This window comes from Microcaecilia unicolor, chromosome 3 (genome assembly GCF_901765095.1).
Source record: "Microcaecilia unicolor chromosome 3, aMicUni1.1, whole genome shotgun sequence".
NCBI lineage: Eukaryota > Metazoa > Chordata > Amphibia > Gymnophiona > Siphonopidae > Microcaecilia > Microcaecilia unicolor.
Window position 1 is genome coordinate 487,687,545 of NC_044033.1, and position 13,078 is coordinate 487,700,622.

At 45.6% G+C, this 13,078-nt stretch overlaps 1 protein-coding gene across 1 annotated transcript in view; it reads left to right on the forward strand.

Annotated features, from left to right (window-relative positions):
* TTK (TTK protein kinase) overlaps nt 1-13,078 on the forward strand; it is a 171,754-nt gene that overhangs the window by 59,368 nt on the left and 99,308 nt on the right. Inside the window, exons 5-6 of the mRNA XM_030199069.1 lie at nt 6,824-6,967; nt 7,635-7,755. Of these exons, the coding sequence (XP_030054929.1) occupies nt 6,824-6,967; nt 7,635-7,755 (265 nt within the window). The remainder of the gene's footprint in view (nt 1-6,823; nt 6,968-7,634; nt 7,756-13,078) is intronic.

Genomic DNA, 13,078 nt, shown 5'->3' on the forward strand with positions numbered 1-13,078 from the left:
CAGAGCCATCCTTCCGGGGATCCTGGAAGGGCTGATGCGCCAGGCTGTGCCGGCGTCGGGGGTGCTTGCGCCCCCGGCGCCGATGACTGTGGCGCCGGCGAGCTCTAGCCCGGCGCCGGGGCTGTCGACACCGCCGCCGCTTGCGGTGCCGGTCTCGACCGCCACGCAGGTGGAGTCGGACGTCGATGGAGGGAGCTCCGTCCCCGCCGGCGCGGGAGTCCACCGCTCGACGACACCGAGACCTTGGTGCCTCGACGTCGAGCCGGGCCCGGTACCGGACTCAGCTACATGAGCTAATGTCCGATACCGAGGATGAGGACTCGTGGGGGGAAGAGGAGGACCCGAGATATTTCTCCTCAGAGGAGTCTACGGGCCTTCCCTCGGACCCCACGCCGTCACCGGAGAGGAAGCTCTCACCTCCTGAGAGTCTCTCCTTTGCCTCCTTTGTGCGGGATATGTCTATAAGCATTCCCTTTCCCGTGGTCTCTGTGGAAGAGCCGAGGGCCGAGATGCTCGAGGTCCTCGACTATCCATCACCACCTAGAGAGTCCTCCACGGTACCGCTGCACAATGTCCTGAAGGAGACGCTGCTTCGGAACTGGGTGCGACCACTAACTAACCCCACCATTCCCAAGAAAGCAGAGTCCCAGTACAGGATCCACTCTGACCCAGAGCTCATGCGGCCCTCAGTTGCCCCATGACTCAGCGGTCGTGGATTCTGCTCTCAAGAGGGCACGGAGTTCGAGGGATACCGCCTCGGCGCCCCCGGGGCGGGAGTCTCGCACTCTGGACTCACTTGGGAGGAAGGCCTACCAATCCTCCATGCTCGTGACCCGCATCCAATCTTACCTGCTCTATATGAGCATCCACATGCGGACCAATGTTCAACAGCTGGCGGACCTGGTCGATAAGCTCCCGCCGGAGCAGTCCAGGCCTTATCAGGAGGTGGTCAGGCAGCTGAAGGCGTGCAGAAAGTTCCTGTCCAGGGGGATTTTTGACACCTGTGACGTGGCATCTCGTGCTGCGGCCCAAGGTATAGTGATGCGCAGGCTCTCATGGCTGCGTGCCTCTGACCTGGACAACCGCACCCAGCAGAGACTGGCTGACGTCCCTTGCCGGGGGGATAATATTTTTGGCGAGAAGGTCGAGCAGATGGTTGACCAACTGCATCAGCGGGAAACCGCTCTCGACAAGCTCTCCCACCGGGCGCCTTCAGCACCCGCCCCCGCGGGCGGGCGTTTTTTCCCGGGCTCGGCAGGCTGCACCCTATTCTTTTGCGAAGCGTAGGTACAACCAGCCGGCCCGAAGGCCTCGTCAGGCACAGGGACAGCCCCAGCGCGCTCGTTCCCGTCAACAGCGTGCGCCTAAGCACCCCCCTGCGCCTCCACAGCAAAAGCCGGGGACGGGCTTTTGACTGGATCCATGGGAACATAGCCGCCCTACAAGTGTCCGTACCGGACGACCTGCCGGTCGGAGGGAGGTTAAAATTCTTTCACCAAAGGTGGCCTCTCATAACCTCCGACCAGTGGGTTCTCCAAATAGTGCGGTACGGATACGCCCTGAATTTGGCCTCCCTGCCTCCAAATTGTCCTCCGGGAGCTCAGTCTTTCAGCTCCCATCACAAGCGGGTACTTGCAGAGGAACTCTCCGCCCTTCTCAGCGCCAATGCGGTCGAGCCCGTACCACCCGGGCAGGAAGGGCAGGGATTCTATTCCAGGTACTTCCTTGTGGAAAAGAAACTGGGGGGATGCGTCCCATCCTAGACCTGAGAGGCCTGAACAAATTCCTGGTCAAAGAAAAGTTCAGGATGCTTTCCTTGGGCACCCTTCTGCCAATGATTCAGAAAAACGATTGGCTATGTTCCCTGGATTTAAAGGACGCATATACTCACATACCGATACTGCCAGCTCACAGACAGTATCTCAGATTCCGCCTGGGCGCACGCCACTTTCAGTATTGTGTGCTGCCATTTGGGCTCGCCTCTGCCCCACGAGTGTTTACCAAGTGCCTCGTGGTGGTAGCGGCCTACCTACGCAAGCTGGGAGTGCACGTGTTCCCATATCTCGACGATTGGCTGGTCAAGAACACCTCGGAGGCAGGAGCCCTCCGGTCCATGCAGTGCACTATTCAGCTTCTGGAGCTGCTGGGGTTTGTGATAAATTACCCAAAGTCCATCTCCAGCCAACTCAGTCTCTGGAATTCATAGGAGCGCTGCTGAATTCCCAGACGGCTCAGGCCTACCTTCCCGAAGCGAGGGCCACCAATCTCTTGGCCCTGGCTTCGCAGACCAGAGCGTCTCAGCAGATCACAGCTCGGCAGATGTTGAGACTTCTGGGTCATATGGCCTCCACAGTTCATGTGACTCCCATGGCTCGTCTTCACATGAGATTCTGCTCAATGGACCCTAGCTTCCCAGTGGTTCCAAGCCACCGGGAATCTAGAGGATGTCATCCGCCTCTCCACCAGTTGCCGCACTTCACTGCTCTGGTGGACCATACGGACCAATTTGACCCTGGGACGTCCATTCCAAATTCCGCAGCCCACGAAAGTGCTGACGACGGATGCATCTCGCCTGGGGTGGGGAGCCCATGTCGATGGGCTTCACACCCAGGGTCTGTGGTCCCTCCAGGAAAAGGATCTGCAGATCAACCTCCTGGAGCTCCGAGCGATCTGGAACGCACTGAAGGCTTTCAGAGATCGGCTGTCCTGCCAAATTATCCAAATTCGGACAGACAATCAGGTTGCAATGTATTACGTCAACAAGCAGGGGGGCACCGGATCTCGCCCCCTGTGTCAGGAAGCCGTCGGTATGTGGCGCTGGGCGTGTCGGTTCGGCATGCTTCTCCAAGCCACGTACCTGGCAGGCGTAAACAACAGTCTGGCCGACAGACTGAGCAGAGTCATGCAACCGCACGAGTGGTCGCTCCATTCCAGAGTGGTACGCAAGATCTTCCGAGAGTGGGGCACCCCCTCGGTGGATCTTTTCGCCTCTCAGACCAACCACAAGCTGCCTCTGTTCTGTTCCAGACTTCAGACACATGGCAGGCTAGCGTCAGATGCCTTTCTCCTTCATTGGGGGACCGGCCTCCTGTATGCTTATCCTCCCATACCTTTGGTGGGGAAGACCTTACTGAAGCTCAAGCAAGACCGCGGCACCATGATTCTGATAGCGCCCTTTTGGCCCCGTCAGATCTGGTTCCCTCTTCTTCTGGAGTTGTCCTCCGAAGAACCGTGGAGATTGGAGTGCTTTCCGACTCTCATTTCGCAGAACGACGGAGCGTTGCTGCACCCCAACCTTCAATCCCTGGCTCTCACGGCCTGGATGTTGAGGGCGTAGACTTCGCTGCGTTGGGTCTGTCTGAGGGTGTCTCCCGGGTCTTGCTTGCCTCTAGGAAGGATTCCACTAAAAAGAGTTACTTTTTCAAGTGGAGGAGGTTTGTCGTTTGGTGTGAGAGCAAGGCCCTAGAACCTCGTTCTTGCCCTGCACAGAACCTGCTTGAATACCTTCTGCACTTATCAGAGTCTGGCCTCAAGACCAACTCAGTAAGGAATCACCTTAGTGCGATTAGTGCTTACCATTATCGTGTGGAAGGTAAAGCCATCTCTGGAGAGCCTTTAGTCGTTCGATTCATGAGAGGCTTGCTTTTGTCAAAGCCCCCTATCAAGCCTCCTACTGTGTCATGGGATCTCAACGTCGTCCTCACCCAGCTGATGAAACCTCCTTTTGAGCCACTGAATACCTGCCATCTGAAGTACTTGACCTGGAAGGTCATTTTCTTGGTGGCAGTTACTTCAGCTCGTAGGGTCAGTGAGCTTCAAGCCCTAGTAGCTCATGCTCCATATACTAAATTTCATCACAACAGAGTAGTGCTCCGCACTCACCCAAAGTTCCTGCCGAAGGTGGTGTCGGAGTTCCATCTTAACCAGTCAATTGTCTTGCCAACATTCTTCCCCAGGCCGCATACCCGCCCTGCTGAACGTCAGTTGCACACATTGGACTGCAAGAGAGCATTGGCCTTCTACTTGGAGCGGACACAGCCCAACAGACAGTCCGCCCAATTGTTTATTTCTTTCGACCCTAACAGGCTAGGGGTCGCTGTCGGGAAACGCACCATCTCCAATTGGCTAGCAGATTGCATTTCCTTCACTTACGCCCAGGCTGGGCTGGCTCTTGAGGGTCATGTCACGGCTCATAGTGTCAGAGCCATGGCAGCGTCGGTGGCCCACTTGAAGTCAGCCACTATTGAAGAGATTTGCAAGGCTGCGACGTGGTCATCTGTCCACACATTCACATCACATTACTGCCTCCAGCAGGATACCCGACGCGACAGTCGGTTCGGGCAGTCGGTGTTGCAGAATCTGTTTGGGGTGTAAATCCAACTCCACCCTCCAGGACCCGAATTTATTCTGGTCAGGCTGCACTCTCAGTTAGTTGTTCTTCGTAGGTCAATTTCTGTTGTACCCTCGCCGTTGCGAGGTTCAATTGACCTGGGTTATTGTTTTGAGTGAGCCTGAGAGCTAGGGATACCCCAGTCGTGAGAACAAGCAGCCTGCTTGTCCTCGGAGAAAGGGTATGATACATACCTGTAGCAGTTGTTCTCCGAGGACAGCAGGCTGATTGTTCTCACCTACCCTCCCTCCTCCCCTTTGGAGTTGTGTGTTTCATATTTTATTGCTTGTCATTCAACTGGCGGGAGCGGTCGCGCACGGGCGGGAAGGCGGCCGCGCATGCGCGGTGGGTGTGGCCTGCGTGCCGACCGTCCCGCGAAGCTTCTTCCGGTTGGTGGGGGCTGCCGCGGACGTCAACCCAGTCGTGAGAACAATCAGCCTGCTGTCCTCGGAGAACAACTGCTACAGGTATGTATCATACCCTGTATCGCTCCATGGTGCATCTGCACCTTTAGTATTGCATTCAGTTCTGGTTGCCGTATCTCAAAAAAGATATAGTGAAATTAGAAAAAGTTCAAAGAAGAGTGACTAAAATGATAAAGGGGATGGAACTTCTCTCGTATGAGGAAAGGCTAAAGAGGTTAGGGCGATATGATTGAGCTTTACAAAATCCTGAGTGGTGTACAACGAATGGAGGTAAATTGATTTTTTTTACTCGTTCCAAAAGTACAAAGACTAGGGGACACTCGAGGAAGTTACATGGAAATACTTTAAAAACAATTTCACTCAACGAATTGTTAGGCTCCAGAACTCTTTGCCGGAGGAGGTGGTAACAGCGGTTAGTGTATCTGGGTTTTAAAAAAATGTTTGGACAAATTCCTGGAGGAAAAGTCCATAGTCTGCTATTGACACACATGGAAAGCAACTGCTTGCCTTGGGATTTGTAGTATGGAGAGTTGCCACGATTTGGGTTTCTGCCTGGTACTTGTGACCTGGCTTGGCCACTGTTTGGAAAACAGGATACTGGGCTAGGTGGACTATTGGTCTGACTCAGTATGGCTACTCTTATGTTCTTTATGGGCAGTAGTGATTTCACTGCAAAACTGTGTTTTCATCTGCTGGCAAGGTTACATAACCCTGTATCTAGATTGGTCTAGCATGATTTCAAGGAGAGGAAATTAACAGGTAAATCCAATTTCGCTTATCCCATTTATCAGATTTAGTATAAGTAAAATGTAATGTATTCTAAACCAGTCCATATCAATTTTTATGTGGCCGTAACCCGTTCTGTACAGCCACAGAAAGATGCACAACTGCTAGAATGCATGGACTAATGACATTTTATGGAGGGCCCGCCAGGTTTCATCATCAAATGGAGGTTGCTGTTGTGACCTATAATTTTGAGAAGCTCTATTCTAAATAACAAATAATATGTATTTGAATACACTCTTAGTAAATGATATCTCATATGTTTAATGTGGTGTATTTTTTGTTTTATTTGTAGCCAATGTTTGTGTTTGAAATTGACATTTTATCAGTATCCAACTCCTGATATTTTCCCAAATGATCTTATAATTGTTTTAAGTTTTGTTTTTCTCTTGCTGCAGTTTCCTTTGTTTTAGAAGGTCTACTTGATCACATTGATCTGACTCTTAAGTTAGATTACTAAATTACAAGAAGAGTGATAGCAATAGGGGATGGGATTTGAAATACTACCTTTTTTGTGGTTACAATAAAAATGCTTTACATATTATAGACAGGTACTTATTTTGTGCCTGGGGCAATGCCCAGAGTCACAAGGAGCTATAGTGGGAATCGAACCCAGTGGATCAAAGCTTGCTGCACTAACCACTAGTCTACTCTAGATGTTGCTGGCTTTTTTTAGGAGGGAGGTTTGGGTCTGTAGTTCTTTCTTCGTTCTGTTTCCAGTTCAGATGGAACTAGTTGCTGGGATTCTAGTACCATGGCCTTCATATGCAACTACTTTCCCACTGTTCTTAGTCTAGTCATTGCAGCAATCCTGAGACTGGGAGCCATGTACTCTTTCTGGAACTCTTTGTCATGGGCCCTAAAACTGGCCAGCTGTTCTTTCCCTTAATTACATGATGCACAGTCCTGCCTCCAGAGCATCCTCAGCAATTTTGGGGTGCTGGAGACCTAGCTTGAGATTAAGCTATTCTCACTGCAGCTCCTTGTGACTCTGGCAAGTCACTTAACCCTCCGTTGCCCCAGGTACAAAATAAGTACCTGTATATAATATGTAAACCACTTTGATTGTAACCACAAAAAAGATAGTATTTCAAATTCCATCCCCTTTCCCTTGAACTGCACAGTGTAGAAAGTTTGGACAGTCTCACGTTTTCAAGTCTCGCAGGTATATAATTGGTGATAACTACTGTTTGTAATTCAAAGCTGTTCCTGTGTCACTTACTAGGTAATTGTAAGAAAAGCAAACAGATTCTTCAAAAAGCAGTTGACTGTTGTGCTGTTCCAATGGAAATGTTAGAAAATGCTACAAGAAACTTAAATTTGAAGAAAAAGTGTTTACTTCCAGAAGATGACAAACAAAATGTGGCTGGTCAGTGCTTGGTATTTTTATTTTATTTGTCGGTTTAATACATAACTGTAATTGACCCTGCAGAGCTAGATACAGCAACATGGGGTTAAAGCATCTTTTAGCCTAAATAATGTCACCTCCCAGTCAACAAATGTTAAAGGCCGAAGTAGGTGGTGAGGTGGTTTTAGAAGGTGTATTGGAAGGGCAATCAAATTTTTTTCTTCTGATAGCATTTGGTTCTGCCCAGTGAGTTTGTTCTCAATTTCATGCCTTGACCATTGGAATTATTGGTTTAAAATAAGAGTTTTTCCCCCCTGAAAAATCTAGTTCATTGTGTGGATAGTGATATGGTTTAAATTAGACATTGTATGGCAGTAATAAACCATTTGGTACTATTTTCAGCACTAGCTAGTGCAGTGGTAGTTGAGTAATTAGCTCCTAAGAAGATCAAAGGCACTCGTGTATTACCACCTTTAAAAAAAACCTACACATTTAAAACCTGAAATCTCCTCAAAGCAAACTGTAACAGTTCAGGCTTTATGGCAATCTGTGGTTAAAAATTTAGTTTAGAACCATGTGTGTTGTCTTAACAGCACAAATCAGCCTTTTAACTTTTTCATCTGCATTACAATTAGATTCTGTATGTCATAGTCCATAATGTTCAATTTTTATCTGTCATCTTTTACAGTGATGACAATTTCAGGCGAGCAAGCAATTTTCCGGGCTGGTCTTTTTGAAAATTCTAGGGATGGAAAAAAGAGCGATGGTACTGGAGAATTCCCTGCTACAGAAGCAAACCCTGCACTTGGGTAATTGAAATATTGCATAGGTTTTGATATATCACCTGTCTGTGGTAAAGCCAAAGCAGTTTACATATATTACATGCAGGTACTTTCTGTTTCCTATTGAAATTTTATACCTGAGGCTAGGGTCACAAGGAGCTGTAGTGGGAATCAAAACCAGTTCCTTAGGTTCTCAGCCCAAGGCACTAACCATTAGGCTACTCCTTGGCACACCTCTAGATTACAAAAAAAGCTGTCACTACCTCAAAAGAACTGAATCCATCAGAAAATCTACATCGCTATGACTGAGATATTAAAGATTGTGCTTCTCTTGTCATTACAATTTTTGAAGTGTCTTTTTTTCTGGAGGAATGTCGCATAACATATTAACGCTACTGCTAATACCCCATTAGGATTAAGCCCATGGATGCTTGCACAGGTCCCACTAGCACTTGTGAATGTGCTTAGTTTTGGCCTCAGATTTGGTAGCCTCTCTGCTTACCAGTTGGGCAAGTACCTTCCTTCACAAACTGTTGCTTGGTGGGTTTTTAGAGACACTAAGATCTTAGAAAACTGAAGTCACACAGTTCTAGAAATTACACCTAAAGACCAATTACTTAAAATTACAGTGGGTCACTAACTAGTCACATATGCAAAGCTAAAAGCTGGGAATAGTAGACAAGAAAAATAAGATTTCATTTTGAAAAATGTTGTTTGAACCTTTTTATTTTGTCTTCACCATATTAATCAGTGTCTGGGGAAGTTCAAGACACCCTACCCTCACTAGAATATGGAGTTTGGGCGTCCTTCGTAAAGACTTGCTGCCTCTGTACCCCGAACCAAAACTGGAGAGTGCTAGTAAATTCTGGACTAGTTGCTCACTACAGCTCCTATTGCAAAACCCAATGATAGCCCAGGGCACTAGCTTCCTTATTGATCACAATACAGAACATTGCAACATCACCACTATTTTACCCGGCACTGAAGTCAGGCTTACTGATCTGTAATTTCCTGGATCACCTCTGGAACCCTTTTTAAAAATCGGCGTTACATAAGCCACTCTCCAATCTTCAGCTACTATGGACGATTTTAACAACAGGTTACATATCACTAGCAGCAGATCAGTAATTTCATGTTTGACTTCTTTCTGTACCCTGGGGTGTATGCCATCCAGTCAAGATGATTTATCACTCTTTAACTTGTCAATTTGGCTCAGTACATTTTCCAGCTTCACAGAGATTTCTTTCAATTCCTTCGCATCGTCACCACTGAAATCCATATCCAGTACAGGTAGATATCTTACATCATCTTCCATAAATACCGAATACAAGAATTCATTCAATCTCTCCTCTATGGCCTTGTCATCCCTGAGTGCCCCTTTCGCTCTTTCATGATCTAACGGTTCCACTGATTCCCTCACAGGCGTTCTGTTTCTGATGTACCTGAAAAAGTTGTTACTGTGAGTTTTTGTCTCCACGACAAGTTTTTCTTCTTATTCTCTTTTAGCTTTATCAGTGCTTTGCATCTAGCTTGACACTGCATATGTTGCTTCTTATTTTCTTCATTTGGGTCCTTTTTCCATTCTTTTGGCTCTAATAGCTTCTTTCACATCACCTTTTAACCAACCACACTGTCTGTCATTTGCTCTTCTTTCCACCTTTGTTAATACTTGGAATGAATCTGATCTGGGCTTCCACAACGATATTTTTAAACAACATCTAAGCCTGATTTAAATTCCTAACATTTGCGGCCGACCCTTTCCGCTTCTGTTTAACCATTTTTCTCATTTTGTCTTAGTCACTCTTTCGAAAATTGAATGCTGCTACTGTAGATTTCTTCAGTGACTTCACTCCAGATATCAGCTCAAATTTTTGATCATGTTATGATCATTGTTTCCCAGCAGATCCAAAACAGTTTCCTCTCATACCATGCCCTGCATTCTACTAAGGACTAAATCTAAAATAACTCCCCTTCTTGTCTGTGCTTGGATCAGTTGCTCCAAGAAGCAGTCATTTATTATATCTAAGAATTTTACCTCTTTAGTGCTCCCTGATGTAGCATTTATCCAGTCAATATTGGGGTGATTGAAATCACCCACTATTATAATGTTGCCCAATTTGCCAGCTTTTGTAATTTCTGTATACATTTGTTCATCTGTCCGTTCTGTCCCAGTGGACAGTAGTACAGCCCTACCAGTATACTCTTTCCCCACACGTGGAATTTCTGTTCATAAGGATGTGACGCTGCTGTGCGTTTCATGTAGAATATTTATTTATTTTGTTTGTCTCAATTCCCTCTTCAACATATAGCGCAACCCCCCCCCACCTCTAATTTGATCCACTCTATCATTTTGATATAATTTGTACCCTGATAAGTGTCCCATTGATTGCCCTCCTTCCACCAAGTCTCTGAGATACCTATTAAATCTACATCTTCATTTAGTGCTATATACTCTAACTTTCCTATCTTATTTTTTAGGCTTTTAGCATTTGTATATAGACCCTTCAAATTGTGTATTTTCCTTGCATTTACAAGCTGCTTTGAAGTTGACAGGGATAATTTTTTTATCCTTTACTCTGTTCTCCCATTAAACACTTCTGGCTTTCTTTCACCATTATTGAAACTTCTCTATTGGGATTTCCCAAGAACATAAGTACTGCCATACTGGGAAAGACCAAAGGTTCATCATGCCCAGCATTCTGTTTCCAACAGTGGCCAATCCAGGTTTCAAGTACCTGGCAAGAACCCAAAACAGTACAATACATTTTATGCTGCTTATCCTAGAAATAAGCAGTGGATTTTCCCTAAGTCCATTTTAATAATGGCTTATGGACTTCTTGTAGGAAACTAGCCAAACCTTTTTTAAACCCTGCTAAGCTAACTGCTTTTACTACATTCTTTGGCAATGAATTCCAGAGTTTAATTACACATTGAGTGAAGAAATATTTTCTCTGATTCGTTTTAAATTTACTACTTTCTAGCTTCATTGCGTGCCCCTTAGTATTTTTGGAAAGTGTAAACAAGCAATTCAAGTCTACCTGTTCCACTCCACTCATTATTTTATAGACCTCTATCAGATCTCCCCTCAGCCATCTTTTCTCCAAGCTGAAGAGCCCTAGCTGCTTTAGCCTTTCCTCGTAGGGAAGTCTTCCCATCCCCTTTATACATTTTCACCACTCTGTTCCTTTTCTAATTCCACTATATCTTTTTTGAGATGTAGTGATCAGATAATATTCGAGCAATACAAAGGCATTATAACATCCTCATTTTTGTTTTCCATTCCTTTCCTAATACCCAACATTCTATTTGCTTTCTTAGCCACCACCGCACACTGAGCAGAGGGTTTCAACATATTATCAAGAATGACATCTAGATCCCTTTCCTGGTCGGTGACTCCTAACGTGGAACGTTGCATTATGTAGCTATAGTTCGGGTTCCTCTTTCCCACCTGCATCACATTGCATTTGCTTACAATAAACGTTATCTGCCATTTGGATGCCCAGTCTCGTAAGGTCCTCTTGTGATTTTTCACAATCTTCTTGCAGTTTAACAACTTTGTGTCTGCAAATGTAATTACCTCACTAGTTACTCCCATCTCTAGATCATTTATAAATATTTTAAAAGCAGCGGTCCCAGCACAGACCCCTGGCCCACTATCTACCGTTCTCCATTGAGAATGCTGACCATTTAACCCTTCTCTCTGTTGTTTTTTTTATTTTGAGAAATAAAGAGTCAGGCTATCCAAAGGATGGAACCAAATGTTTTTATGTAAAAAAACAAAATTTTATTAATCTTTAAACAAATAATGATATAATAATAACACATTAAAATTGACTCGACACAACGTTGTGTTTCGGCCGAAAGGCCTACATCAGGAGTCTTATTAGTTAAATTGAGATTAAGTATGATAATTCAAAAGTGCCTATAGGCACGTAATGACGTTCTTACGTATGACAGACGCACGGATGACTATAGAGCGATCTGTTTTCTTTTCATTTCATTGATCAGCTGATACCAGCGTCATCCAGGGTTTGCGAGTTTCTTTCGCGCCTTTTTTGTCATTTAAACTGTCATGTAATTCAGGTTTTCTTTCATCATTACCTTTGAGATCACCGCGACAGACGGTCCATTTGCATAACGGTCTTTTTTAAGACCATTTTTAGGATCTCACTTGCAGATCCTTGGAATCTTTAGCTGCGTTACGAGATTACTTTTGAATTATCATACTTAATCTCAATTTGACTAATAAGACTCCTGATGTAGGCCTTTCGGCCGAAACACAACGTTGTGTCGAGTCAATTTTAATGTGTTATTATTATATCATTATTTGTTTAAAGATTAATAAAATTTTGTTTTTTTACATAAAAACATTTGGTTCCATCCTTTGGATAGCCTGACTTTTTTTCCCACCTCTTTATTTCTCGTTTCACGACCCGTGGGATCTATTGAGTTCTCCACTATATGTGGATTCTCTTTAGTTTTTTTTATTTTTACATTTGTACCCCGCGCTTTCCCACTCATGGCAGGCTCAATGCGGCTTACATGGGGCAATGGAGGGTTAAGTGACTTGCCCAGAGTCACAAGGAGCTGCCTGTGCCTGAAGTGGGAATCGAACTCAGTTCCTCAGTTCCCCAGGACCAAAGTCCACCACCCTAACCACTCTTTTAACCATTTTCTAGTCCACTATAGAACAGTACCTCCTATCTCAGGACTCTCCAATTTCCTCTGGAATATTTTATGAGGTACTTGGTCAAATTCCTTTTGAAAATCCATATGCACAGGATCTACTGGCTCACTGTTATCCACATGTTCACCCCTTCTAAGAAATGTAATTGGTGAGGCAAGATTTCCCTTCACTAAATCCATGTTGGCTTTGTCTTATTAATCCATGCTTTTGAATAGTTCTGTAATTTTGTTCTTTATAATAGTCTCTACCGTTTTGCCTGGCACTGACGTCAGGCTCACCAGTCTATAATTTCCCAGATCACCTCTGGAACATGTTTTTAAAATCGGCATTACATTGGCCACCCTCCAATCTTCCGGTACCAAACTTGATTTTGTAACAATAGTTCTGCAAGTTCATTTTTCAATTCTATCAGTACTCTGGGATGTATACCATCCGGTCCAGGAGTTTCAATAGTATCCTTCTAGGATACTCCACATTGAGCAATGCATTCCTGGACAAATGTCAGCTTCTCTCCCCCCCACCCCCCCCCACCCAATTTTAATTTAAAAGCTGCCCTATTTCCTTTTTAAAAGTTAGCGCCAGTATCCTAGTTCCATCCCGGTTAAGGTAGGGTCCATCCTTTTGGAACTGGCTCCCCCTTCCCCAGAATGTCCACTTCCTAAG